Here is a 14411-nt window from a genome sequence, read left to right on the forward strand (position 1 = left end):
GTAGACCAGGGTGTCTGAAAGGGAATAATCCTTGTGGAAATCAGACAATGGAGGGAGGGGAATGTGCATCTGGTCATGGCTGGAGTTCACCAAAATAGCAGCTTCTGATTCTTTGGATGCAGAGGCTGCTGTGTGATAAATGGGGACCCTATCATTGTTGTGCAAGGGAAGGGAAAGAGTGAGGACAGAAGTATGGGAGATGGGTCAAACACAACTAAAAACCTTATCAACCACAGTTGTTGTAATAATCATTTGAGGAGTAAGGTAGACATTTCTAAGGCCCCCCCCTATGGAAGGTGGCATCACAACAGATGCAAATGAGACAGAGAAACTTGGAGAACGGGATGGAGTCCTTACAGGAAGCAAAGCACAAGGTTGTATATTTGAGGTAACTGTGGCAGTCAGTGGGTTTGTAATGGATATTGGTAGCCAGCCCTTCCTCAGAAATGGAAACAGAGATGTCAAGGAAGGGATTAAGAAGTCAGAGATAGATCTGATAAAGGCAAGGACAAAGTGGAAATTGGAAGCAAAATTGATTAATTTTTCCAATTTTGAATGAGAGCGGGGGAGGGGCAGCACAACTGATATCACTGATGTACTGGAGAAAGTGTTGTGGGTGGGGGCCCTGAGTAGGACTGGAATAAAGAATGTGTCATGTCGCCTACAAAGAGACAGGCATAACTGGGTACAAGTAATCATCTGCTCTATTACTTCAAAACGACTTAATGTGTTTGGTCTGGAGGCTTTGTTGACCAGGTTGTGTAATGATACCCCATTATATAAACTTGGTAGGTTCCATACCCTCATTAAATGATTCTAATTTTGTGTCTTCTGCAAACTTCCTAATCATGTCTTGTACATTTACATCTTGTACCTCTTTGAAAAACTCTAAACGATTTGTCAGACATGACTTCCCACACATAGATCCATGCTGACTATCTCTAATCAGACCTTTACTATCCAAATGTCAGTTGACCCTGTCCCTCAGTATCCTCTCCAACAACTTGCCTACCATTGATGTTAGGCTCACTGTCCTGTAGTTCCCTGCTTGTCTTTGCTACATTTCTTAAAGAATGGAACAACATTAACCATCCTCCAGTATTCCAGAACTTCACTAGTGGCTAAAGATGAAGCAGAAATCTCTGCAGGGCCTCTGCCATTTCTTTCCTACTCTTCCACAACATATGAGGATGGACTTGATCAGGCCCAGGTGATTTATCCACCTTATGTGCTTTAAGGCTGCAAACACCTCCTCTCTGGTAGTATGTATGTGGAGCAAATTATCCTCACTTGTTTCCGTTATTTCCCTCTCTCCTCAGTAAACACCGAGGAGAAATATCCATTAAAAATCTCCCCCATTAGACGCCCATGTTGATCTTTAAAGAGACCTATTCTCTCCCTAACCTCCTTTTTACTCTTAATAAAACTATAGAATCTCTTGGGCTTATCTTTAACCTTATCTGCCAGATCCATCTCCACCCTCTTTTTGCTCGTGATTTTCCTCATACACATTTTATGGTCATCTAGGGATTCATTTGAGCCAATAGCTTAAACCCAATGTATGCCTTCTTCTTTTTCCTAACCAGAGCCTCAATAGCCCTTGTCAGCCCTTGACATACTGTCCCTAGGCTCTTGATATCAAACTTTTAAAAGCCTCACATTTGCCAGTCGTTCCTTTTTCTTCAAAAAGATTTACCAAATCAATCCTGTCTATCGGCCCCACAATTGACCCTTCTCCAGTTTAGCACCTTAACCCTGGGCCCTGTCCTATCTTTATTCATAACTATGTTAAGACTTCTTTATGTTGACAGTTTACTGAATATCTAACAGATTTCCCAGTAATATTATAGGGTCACTGATTCTGTCCAAGGTAAATATTAGGAGAGTAAGCATAGAATATTTGGATTATACAAGAGGGAAATGTGAAGCCAATGGGGTAATAAGTGGTTATGGAGGGTCAAAGGTATATGGAGGAGCTTGGGATTGAGGAGAGGAACTGAAAGTGCTGAATACACCCAGCCCCTACTAAGTTGTTCCAGTACAGTTACAATACTGCTATCCACACAAAAATGTGAAAACTTTCCAATGATATGCTCTGTACATAAAAAGCAGGACAAATCCAACTGCCCACTTACTACCCCATCAGTCCACTCTCAATCATCAGTAACATGATGAAAGCAGTCAATGGCAGTGGACATGGTGGTTCTCTCTACCATTGTGAAAACAGCATGGGCAGGCGATGCCCAGGTGGAAACAAGATTGCAACATCAGGAAAACACTTGACTCTACAGTCCCACTTCTGAGATAAAAATCCTGGAATTCCCTCCCTATTGGCATTGTGGGTCAACCCATAGCAGATGGACTGCAGTGGTTCAAGAAGGTAAGCTCACCACTACTTTCTCAAGGGGCAACTAAGGATAGGCAATAAATGTTGGCCAACCATCAATGGCCACATCTCACAAAGAAGAAATTTTAAAAATTCTTAATCAGACTTTACCATTTGCAACTCGCAGCCATCTGCAAATTTAGAAGTGTTTCTTCAATTTTTGAATGGACAACTAATGCATGTAGAATATTGGTTCCAGCCTCCCATTAATCTGAGCATCCTCAACCCTATTCTTTGTCTTCTGTTGTGAAGCCAGTTTGCTATCTGTTGTTCCTTTTGTCACGGCTGAACATTCAGATATTAATTCAACTGTTATGCTCCACATGACAATACCTTCGCAATTTTTTATCTGACAGTATTCCCAGCGTTTTTTCACATCTTGAGTGTAGCACCAGGGCCCTGTGCTATCGTTGTCAGGATTTCTACAGTAGTTTTCTTTCAGGTCAGCATACGGGCTAGTCTCTGGGGTGTAACTGTTATAAGAAGAAGTTTATTCATTATCAACAAAGTCACCTTAAGAAAAATAATTCAGTTGAAGACAATCTGTATTTGGCATGGAGAATTGGAGCAAACTTTGAACAAAAAACAAGAAATAACTTGTACAATTACATAGTAGCTTTCACTTACTCAATATGTGTGTAAAGTGCTTTAATCCAACAAGTAATTTTTGAATCGTGGTAGTCATGATTCTAATGAGGAAAATATGACACCAATTTGCATACAGTTAGCTCCTGTAACAGCAATATAGTAAAAGCCCAGATAGTCTGCTTTAGCTTTTGGTTAAGAGATAAATACCAAGCAGACTAGAGAAATACTTCTTTTGTTCAAATAGTATAATTAGATCTTTTGCTTTGACATCTTCTATAACATGATGGTTGCGTTCTTGTGCAACCCTGTGTTATAAGAACATCACTCTTTAGAAACTGCTCTTTAAGTGTTGGTGATGCAAGCATGTTACAGCCAACACAAGTTTTAAAAGTTTGCCCTTCAGTAATAGTGTCCCCATTCGTCAATGGTGTTACAGCGAATTTGTGTTAACAAAATGCGCATAAAAGCAGAATGACCTGTAGGTGAAATGGGGAAATAGAACCTTGATTTAAAATCCTTTAGGAAAGGTAGAACCTCTTAATGGTCCAATGTTTCCTGAGGATCAACTGGGGTGGTTGAATCCACAATCTTCTTAGTCAGAGGAAACGGTGCTACCACTAAAATAAAGATGACTCTTCTCAATATTGGGGCACAAAATGTTCTTATAAAATTAATTAATTACACTATAATCGTATTGATTTGGAGGTTGACATTGACAGCACCAAACACCCTCACCCTGACATTATGCAGCATAATTCCACCCCATCAGCTTTATCACTACTTTGACAGTACTTCATCAAGTATTTGGATTCATCAGTATTTCCAATTAGGAGTTGACTTTAGAGGATCTGAAATTCAAACTCCCTGAAGTCAAAAATATAAAACAAAGTCTGATGGGCTAAAGTGGCTTGCTATCAGACCCCTTGGCCTGGATTGTGTCTACAGGCCATTTTTTTATGTCAGTGAAATGGGGGCTGTTCTGAGTCCAGGAGACCCCATAAACTTTGTTTTCTAAGTATCCTGTAGAATTGAAGCACAAAGTCCCATTTTCTAAACAGAATATGCATAAACAAGTCATTTGATTGGCAGTTTTGGAGAGCAATTAGATGTCATGGGAGAGTAAGGAAGATTAATGATTACTGGGTGGGGACAAAGCTGTGAATCTGAAACCTGGTGTAAAACTGAAATGTGGGGCAACTCTGAGTCATGGAGGTCTGGTGGTGGACAAGGGCAGGGAGCAGAATCTAATCTTTTGGAAAGTAGATGGTGGCTAAGTGGGAGGATGGTAGTGGCAGGTTTTGGAGAAATAGGTAGTAGGGAGTAAGCAGGTAGAAATCCTGGGAGCAGTTATTTGTGTTGGATAGATTTTTGTGACTGGAAGATGCACTCCATTTCCTTGAGAGCCACAAGAAGTTTGCAGAAATACATACTTTGTGGATTTTGCCTTTCCCGCCTCTCATGGTCTAGTATGTCACCAAAATGAGTTCAGATTGAAGTGAAGGCAGGTACTGTTGTTATAACATTTAAATGACCAACTGACTTCCCACCGGGTGGATCAGATAACTTGCCCTTGTCCCATCCCTAAACCAGAAGTGGAGGGGTTTGAAATTAGCTCAATTTCTGTTTCAGATTTCATGCATTTTAATCTCTGGTATGATCTTAACCAACCTGCACTGGGGAGTTGGAATTAAACCCTTATAATTGAGAGTCAAAATCCATCAGGGTATTCACTCATTTGATATTCTTGGAGGATCATGAGTGCTGCATATCAGAATTGGACTTTTAAGCAGGTGTGCTGACTAAGAAATAGCTCTGTTCCATCTAGACTGAAAAAGAACTGGAGAAGGTTAGGAGACAGTTATCATTTAAACATCTCTTCATTCAGATTGAGTGGGAGAAAAGTGGGCCAAATACTAGTGTTTTACATTAAATAAGTGAGGCATTTCTGAGAGGATGAAGATAAAGCTAGATAAAGTGAATCACAAAATTATGTTAAGGAGTTGGTTAGTCTGACTACGGTGGAAGACATGTAAGGAGTTTCAGAACAATCAAAGATTATTCCAATGAGCTGTCTAGGGGAAAGACAGCTTATGCTGCAGCTGCCTATGACTAAAGATGACATAAAATGGCTGCCAATAGCTGACACAAGATGGCCAAAACAGGATTGGCGGCTGCCTTTAGCAGACTTACACAACCAGAATTGTGGCCTCTATACAAAGTCACCAGATAAGATAATGAAAGATCTCAAGGCAATCATAATAGGATCCTGGTTGGAAAAGACAGGAGAATTTAATTAGATTTCTGTTGGCGTAACTGCTCTAAACACAGAAGTATTTGTAGTAAGGAATATCCTTAAAAAACCCAAATAAGAGACACCTGGACACTAACCACAATCCCAAATATGTTATTTCGTAAAATTGTAGAAGGAAAAGTCTGATCTCCCAGTATTCTGAATGTTTTAGGTAATTGTAAATGAAAAATGCAACCTACAAGCTAATTCCTATGAGCAGCCAACCTTAGACCGTAAAGACAGGCCCACTTCATTAGTAGGAAGATGAAGTGACAAATGGTGTAAGCAGATTACCTCTAAGAGAGCACCAGAGACAGTTAGCAAGGTAGATGGATGTAAAGAGGTTGTAAAACATGGTCAGTGTGACTTCTTGAAAATGAACTATTGCATCTTCACAGTTTAGCAAACAGCCTCAGGATAGATGTAGGCAATTTGAGCAAATACATGCATCCAAAAATTAAGGGAAGAGTGACAGAGACAAATTATAACGTAAGGATGGGGGTGAGGCCATGTCCTGTTGTACCTTTAGAATCCAAATAAGTTTATATTAATGACTTGGTAAAGCCGTGCAAGTGATTGCATTTCACACATCAATGGAATTCAAATAGATGCTGTCTTATTAAGTCAGGAGCAATATTATGAGATGTATATAGGATGGAGACAGTAAGAATTAAGATTCAATCATCCAGTCAAACTTCTCTTTAAAACCAACTTACAGAATGTAAATAGTGGAAGTTCTAACTGGAGCTACAAGACAAAGAGCCTGTGTTTGTTTGATCTTCCAAAGTCGAAAAAGAGAGAGAAGCTGCTCCCCAATTTGTCATCTTCGTCAAAGAATTATAATACCATTAATAACAGTAAAATTGAATATTGGAAATGAAATTACAAATTTTATAACAATTGGTAGAAATTAGATCCTTTTATGTCGCTTATAATACACTTAGTAGGGAATGTAAATTGTGTAGCAGAAATTTGGAAAAAGTCAATACAGATTCAAAAACACCAGCAACAGTTATCCTTCAAGACCCTCCGCTCCACGCTTGCAGCAATGTGCCGGCACCTAACCTCTCTACAATCAGCCCTGCCTCAGCTAAAAGCCACACTCTCTCAGAATTGCAAAGGACCCACTCTGTACTACATCCTCAGGAGAATTCATACTCTCAACAAACAATATTTCAACTCTATCTCAAACATCAAAAACTGTAAGTACAACAAACTTTTATCTACCCACCTCCATAATCAGCGCTCCTCAAACATTCCAGAAGATTCCCCCGGCCTCTGGAACTGCTCGGACACCATTAGCCATGTGGCTGGTGCAGCTGCCGCACCCACACTGATTGATGATGTCACTTCCGCCCCCATCATGGCCACTCCCACAGCCACTTCTGCCCCTCACAATTCCTCATGCATCACACGTGACATCACTTCTGCCTCTCACATCATCGCTGATGTCACACACTCAATGACTTCCGCCACCCCTACTGCCGTGTCTGCCACCACTTCCGCCCCCACCAACGCCACTCACCTGAATGCTACTGACACATCCCCCCATAGATCCCACTGTCACCATCCACCCCCCCCGAACGCTGAGGGGAACACCACCCCTGCTCATGACTCCACCCCCATTCCCCCCACCATCATACCCACTCCAGTTACCGGCTCTGCCCCCACTCCCAGCTCCACACTCACACCAGGTCCCAGCTCCCAGCCCTGCCAAGTTTTCACCATCTCTCCAGGCCTCCCCCTCACTGAGGATGAATGATCAGTCCTCAGCAAAGGACTCACCTTCATCCCCCTCCGTCCACGCATCAATGAATTTAATACACGCCATGACGTCAAACACTTCTTCCGCTGCCTCCACCTCTGAGCTTACTTTCACAATCAGGACTCCCGCCCACCTTCCGAGGACCCCTTCGCCCACCTCCAACACACTGCATCCACCTGGACACCCCGCAGTGGCGGACTAACCTCTACACCGCTGAACACAAACGCCAACTCGAGGACACCTCTTCCTACCGTCCCCTCGACCATGACCCCACCCCCCATCACCAAACCATAATCTCCCAGACCATACAGAACCTCATCAACTCAGGAGATCTCCCACCCACAGCTTCCAACCTCATAGTCCGAGAACCCCGCACTGTCCGGTTCTATTTCTTTCCCAAGATCCACAAGCCTGACCACCCTGGCCGATCCATTGTCTCAGCATGCTCCTGCCCCACTGAACTCATCTCTACCTACCTCGACACTGTCCTATCCCCCCTAGTCCAGGAACTCCGCACATAATTTCGAGACACCACCCACGCCCTCCACCTCCTCCAAGACTTCCGTTTCCCCGACCCCCAATGCCTCATCTTCACCATAGATATCCAATCCCTCTACACCTCCATCCACCATGACCAGGGCCTCCAAGCCCTCCGTTTCTTCCTCTCCCGACGTCCCCAACAGTACCCTTCCACTGACACTCTCATTCGTTTGGCCGAACTGGTCCTCACCCTTAACAATTTCTCCTTCAAATCCTCCCACTTCCTCCAGACCAAAGGGGTAGCCATGGGCACACGTATGGGCCCCAGCAATGCCTATCTCTTTGTTGGCTACGTAGAACAGGCGATCTTCTGTAATTACACCAGCACCACTCCCCACCTCTTCCTTCGCTACATTGATGACTGCATTGGCGCCACCTCGTGCTCCCGCGAGGAGGGTGAGCAATTCATCAACTTCACCAACACATTCCACCCTGACCTTAAATTTACCTGGACCATCTCTGACACCTCCCTTCCCTTCCTGGACCTCTCCATCTCCATTAATGACGACCGACTTGAAGACTGACATTTTTTACAAACCCACCGACTCCCACAGCTACCTGGATTACACCTCTTCCCACCCTACCTCTTGCAAAAATGCCACCCCGTATTCCCAATTCCTCCGCCTCCGCCTCCCAGGAGGACCAGTTCCACCACAGAACACACCAAATGGCCTCCTCCTTTAGAGACCGCAATTTCCCTTCCCACGTGGTTAAAGATGCCCTCCAACGCATCTCGTCTACATCCCGCACCTCCGCCCTCAGACCCCACCCCTCCAACCGTAACAAGGACAGAACGCCCCGGTGCTCACCTTGCACCCTACCAACCTTCGCATAAACCAAATCATCCGCCGACATTTCCGCCACCTCCAAAAAGACCCCACTACCAGGGATATATTTCCCTCCCCACCCCTTTCCGCCTTCTGCAAAGACCGTTCCCTCTGTGACTACCTGGTCAGGTCTACGCCCCCCTACAACCCACCCTCCCATCCTGGCACCTTCCCCTGCCACCGCAGAAATTGCAAAACCTGCACCTACACCTCCTCCCTCACCTCCATCCAAGGCCCTAAAGGAGCCTTGCACATCCATCAAAGTTTTACTTGCACATCCACCAATATCATTTATTGTATCCGTTGCTCCCGATGCAGTCTCCTCTACATTGGGGAGACTGGACGCCTCCTAGCAGAGTGCTTTAGGGAACATCTCGGGGACACCCGCACCAATCAACCACACCGCCCTGTAGCCCAACATTTCAACTCCCCCTCCCACTCTGCTGAGGACATGGAGGTCCTGGGCCTCCTTCATCGTCGATCCCTCACCATCAGACGCCAGGAGGAAGAACGCCTCATCTTCTGCCTCGGAACACTTCAACCCCAGAGCATCAATGTGGACTTCAACAGTTTCCTCATTTCCCCTTCCCCCACCTCATCCTGGTTCCAAACTTCCAGCTCAGCACTGTCCCCATGACTTGTCCTACCTGCCTATTTTCTTCTCCACCCATCCACTCCACCCTCCTCCCTGACCTATCACCTTCATCTCCTCCCCCACTCACCTATTGTACTCTATGCTACTTTCTCTCCACCCCCACCCTCCTCTAGCTTATCTCTCCACCCTTCAGGCTCTCTGCCTCCTTCCTGATGAAGGGTTTTGCCTGAAAAGTCGATTTTCCTCCTCCTCGGATGCTGCCTGAACTGCTGTGCTCTTCCAGCACCACTAATCCAGAATCTGGTTTCCAGCATCTGCAGTCATTGTTTTTACCTTGTTGATTTTAACCCTACTGCGAATCCTCTTGCAAGGATGCCTGCCTTGAAGAAGTTTTCCTCCTCTCGCTACAAGAATCTCAGGGAGTCCCTCTCCCACTGCAACTCCCAGGTCATTTCCTCTGCCCTGAAGCTCTTCAACCATGGCCTGTGATAAGTAAGTCTCTAGTTTTTTTTTGGCAATTAATGTGATGTAGCTGGTAAATGTCTGGGAAGGAGTATGACGGAGAAGCAGTTTTGGAATGTGATTGAATAAAATGTATTGTAAGAACTCAAGGACAGGTGATAAAGGTGTCAAGTAAACATCATGAGATCATGGGAAGACCTAGGGCTATCCATAGAGTTGTCTATCATTAACCATGTGTTTACAGGATTGGATGTGTAAATTAGGGGGAATGTGGCGAACAATGGCATCAAGGTTGCATGTAATTCCTTTACGCAGAATGTATAAAAATGCTGTTCTTGGCTGAGACAGGCAGAATGTTCAGTGGAAACTCTCCCATGCTGCACTGGTAAAGAGCTCTGAATAAAGATGGACTTGTGTTGATAGACACAAGACTCAAAACTCTTCTTTTACATGTCTCCCCCAACAATTGCTAACTAAGGGAGTTAAGGATTGTATCAATTGAAAAAGAAGATGCACAATTCCATGAAGACTAGTAGCATGTGAGAAGATCAGCCAAAAGTATAAAACAGCAAAGAATGACTGAAAGACTGATGATGTAGAAATTGAAGTACAATAAAAAGCTAGCTAGAAACATGACACAGATAATAAAAGTTTATTTGAGTATTTAAAAATGAAAAATGTAAGTTACATCAATGATGGTCTTCTACAGATTTAGTCTGGGGAATTAATAATAGATTATAAGGAAATGGTGGATGAATTGAACAGACATTTTGCATCAGCCTTCATCGTAGAAGATATGAATAACATCCTAGAAATAATTGTAAATAAGGAGGTTAAAGAATGGGAAATTAAAGCAAATTACAATTACCATGGGAAGGTTACTGAGGTTACTGAGGAAATTATTATCACTTAAAGTTTGCACGTTTGTGTAGATGATACCAAAATTGGTGGTATAGTGGATAGCGAAGAAAGTTACCTCAGAGTGCAACGGGACCTTGATCAGATGCGTTAATGGGCTGAGGAGTGGCAAATGGAGTTTAATTTAAATAAATGTGAGGCGCTGCATTTTGGTAGAGTAAATCAGGGCAGGACAGGATGTTGCCAGGGTTGCAGAGTTTGAACTATGGGGAGAGGCTGAATACTCCATTTACAAGTTTACTGATGACACCACCATTCTAGGCTGGATATCAAACAATAACAAGACAGAATACAGGAAAGCAATAGAATGTTTGGTGGCGTGGTGCAAAGATAACAAGCTCTCAATGTCAGCACAGCTAAGCAGTTGATCATCGACTTTGGGAAGTAAGAGGGATGACACATTCTTATCCACATCAATGGAGCTAAGATGGAGAAGGTTGAAAATATCAAGCTCCTAAGAGTGATGATAACTAACAATGTGTCCTGGACCACCCACATAGATGAGACGATCAAGAAGTACAACAATGCCTCGTCTTCCTCAGGAGGCGAAGAAAATTCAGCATGGCCATGAGGGCTTTCACTGACTTTTATAGAATCACCTCAGAAAGCATTCTATCTGGATGCGTCACGACCTGGTTTGGCAATTGCTCTGCCCAGGACCATAAGAAACTTCAGTTGTGAACACAGCCCAGGCTACCACGCAAGCCAACTCCCCATCCATTGACACCATCTACACTTCTTGTTGCCGCAGAGAGGCAGCCAACATTATCAAAGACCCCTCCCATCCCAGTTATAATCGCTTCCAAACTTTTCGTCATGTAGAAGATACAAAAGCTTAAACACACGTGCCAACAGATTCAAGAGCAGATTCTTCTCCATTGTTATTAGACTGCTGCTTGGACCTCTCAAATTTCAAATGTAATGATGATCTTGCTTTTGTACTGTTGTAACTTTGTGTGCCTCACTCTGTTCACTCATCATATGATCGGCATGTACTTGCATGTTATGATCTGTCTGTGCTGCATGCAAAACAAAACCTTTCACTCTACTTATGTACATGTTATAATAAAAAATCAAATAGGCTGGGGCTACTTTCTCTGGACCACCAGAGGGGTGACCTTATAGAAGTTATAAAATCATGACGGGCAGGGATAGGGTGAATTGTCAAGGTCTTTTACCAGGATGAAGGACCCCAAAACTCTAAGCCAGTGAAAGGGGAAAGATTTAAAAGGGACCTAAGGGCAACATTTTCAAGCGGAGGGTATTTCATGTATGGAATGAACTGCCAAAGGAAGTGGCGGTGGCTGAGAAATTACGACACTTAATAGGCAACTGAATGGATATATGAATAGGAAGGGTTTAATGGAATGTGGACCAAATGCTGGTAAATGGGACCAGATTAATTTAGGATATCTGGTCGGCATAGACAAGAAGAGTCTGTTTCCATGCTATACATCTCTAAGACTCTACAACTCTATCCTGCTGCACCTCAAATTAGTGTCCTTAAATAAGTAGCTGGTGAGATAGCAGATCTATTTACTAAGAAACATCCTATCAGATTACAAAATAACAAAGAAAGGAGGGAGACAGAAAGCAAGAAGTCACAAGCCAATTTGTTTAGCACCAGTCATGTTTTGAAATTTCTGCATTCTATAATTAAGGTGGCTATTACTTAGAAAAGATCGATGCAATCAGACAGAATCAATTTGGTTTCATTAGCGGGAAATCATATTTAACAAATTTATTAAAGTTCTTTGTGGAAGTAGCAAGCAATGTGGATAATGGGGAATCTGTGATTTCCAGAAGACATTTGATAAAGTGTCACATCAAAGGTTGTGACAAAGTAGGAGCTCAGTTTAACTTTGGTGATGGAAGTTCTAGAAACAATGCCTGAGACAAAATGAATCCGTGCACAGACAATGTGGATTTACTAAAGAAAGCTAGCATGGAATTCCTAATGAAAAATCATATTTAAATAATTTACTGAAGGTATTGAAAAGGTAACAGGGAAAATTGATGGAGTAATGCTGTTGATGTGATGTACATAGACCTCCAAAAGGCATTTAATATAAGGCCACACAACAGACTTGTGAACAAAGTTACAGCTCATTTTAAGGAGTGAAGGATCAGTAGCTACATGGATTCTGAATTAGCTGAGTAACAGGAAGCACATAATTATGGTTAATGGATGTCTTTTGGCCTTTAGGAAAGTTTGTAATATAGTTTCCCAGGGGTTAATGGCAGATCCATGCTTTTCCTGATCTGTAATATTGACCCAGAGCTTGATCACAGGGCACAATTTCAAAATTTGCAGATGATAGAAAACTTGGAAGCAATTGTGAACTATGATGAGGATAGCATAAAATTTCAAAACAGCATAGGCACGTTACTGGAATGAATGGACAGTTAACAGATGACCTTCATGTGAAATGTGAAGTAATTCTATTTGTTAGGATAAACATGGAGTGACAATGGAAAGTAAAGGGCATAATTCAAAAGAAGATTCAGGAATAGCTTCATGGGCGTATATGTGCATAGGTTGAGGGAGCAGTTTGTAACACATATTGGCTTTAGAAATAGGGGAATATGCAAGAGCAAGGAGGTTAATGTTGAGCTTAGAGGAGACAAAATTCACCCTTAGCTGGAGTATTGCATATAGTTCTGGGCTTCACATTTTAGGTCAGATACAAAGACATTGGAGAGGTGAATTAAAGATTTATGAGAATTGTTCAAAGAATGAGGAACTTCCTTTATGAAAATAGACTGGAGACGTCAGATCTATACTCCTTGAGAAGAGAAGGCCTCTTGACTGAGGCATTCAAAATCATGAAGGGGCTAAAACGTAGGGAGAAACTAAGGTGGGTACAGAAGAAATTCACCAAGATGTTGCTTGGGTTGGAACAATTTAGCGATGAAGATTGACTAGATAGACTCAGGTTGTTTTTCTTACAATACAGAAGGTTGAGGGGGAACCTAATTGAGGTGTGAAAAGTTCTGAGGGGCAAGGATTGGTAGATAGGGAGGAGTCAATAACTACAGGGTCTAGATTTAAGCAAACGTGCAGCAGATTTAAAGGGATTTTAAGGAGGAATATTTTCACCCAGAGGGTGATGGTTTTCTGGAACCCACTGCCTGAGCGGAAGGTGGAGGAAGGAACCATCACAACATTTCAGAAATTAGCTGAGTGCTTAAAACACTATAGCATAGAATGCAACAGCCCATGTGTTGGCAAATGGGACTAGAGTAGATAGATGGCTGATAATTGGCATGAATATGATGGGCTGAAGGGTCTCTTTCCTTGCTGTAAAGCACAATGGCTCTATAAGTTGGGCCTGTATCCATTTAAAGTTTAAAAGAATGAGAGGCAATCTTATTGAAACATATGTGATTCTGAGGGCATTTGTCAGGGTGAGACAAACTTGGTTTATGTTACAGTTTTAAAATAATGAGTCTCCCATTTGAGTTGGAGATGAGGAGAATTGTTTCCTCCCCTAGCCCCATTTCCCTAGTCCCAACTTATCCCCATGACCTAAAACTTATGGTCTAGTCATTGCTGTTTGTGGGAACCCGTTGAGCTCAAGTCGATTGTTGTCTTTCCTGGATTATAATCATGACTAGATTTCAAACATGCTGAATTGCCTGTAACATGTCACAACACGCTGATATCCTGGAGGCTGATATACAAGTCTTTCCTATGTAGAGTAACTGACGGGAAATTTATTCTGTGTTTTTCTTCCATGAATACTTTAGTTTCAATGTTCCCTCAGGCTTAACTATTTGTGAATTCTACATTTCTTGCCATCTGTTAGGGGGCTAACTATTTTAAATGGGATGTCTGAAAACATACAGCATAGTTGTTCCTTTGTCAGGCCCTTTGAATGAGTTATCCACTTCCTATTTGAAAGTGATTGTTGAAGTGATCACTGACATCATAAAACCATAAGATATAGGAGCAGAAATTAGGCCATTCAGCCCATCGAGTCTGCTCTGCCATTCAATCATGGCTGATAAGTTTCTCAACCCCGTTCTCCCGCTTTCTT

The 14411-nt window shown here is 42.7% G+C and overlaps 1 protein-coding gene across 1 annotated transcript in view; it reads right to left on the bottom strand.

Annotated features, from left to right (window-relative positions):
- Positions 1-14411, bottom strand: part of LOC140483167 (plasminogen-like) — a 109601-nt gene that overhangs the window by 68961 nt on the left and 26229 nt on the right. The window contains exon 3 of the mRNA XM_072581194.1: positions 2720-2859. Coding sequence (XP_072437295.1) covers positions 2720-2859 — 140 coding nt within the window. The remainder of the gene's footprint in view (positions 1-2719; positions 2860-14411) is intronic.

This window comes from Chiloscyllium punctatum, chromosome 11 (genome assembly GCF_047496795.1).
Source record: "Chiloscyllium punctatum isolate Juve2018m chromosome 11, sChiPun1.3, whole genome shotgun sequence".
NCBI classification, from domain to species: Eukaryota; Metazoa; Chordata; class Chondrichthyes; order Orectolobiformes; family Hemiscylliidae; genus Chiloscyllium; species Chiloscyllium punctatum.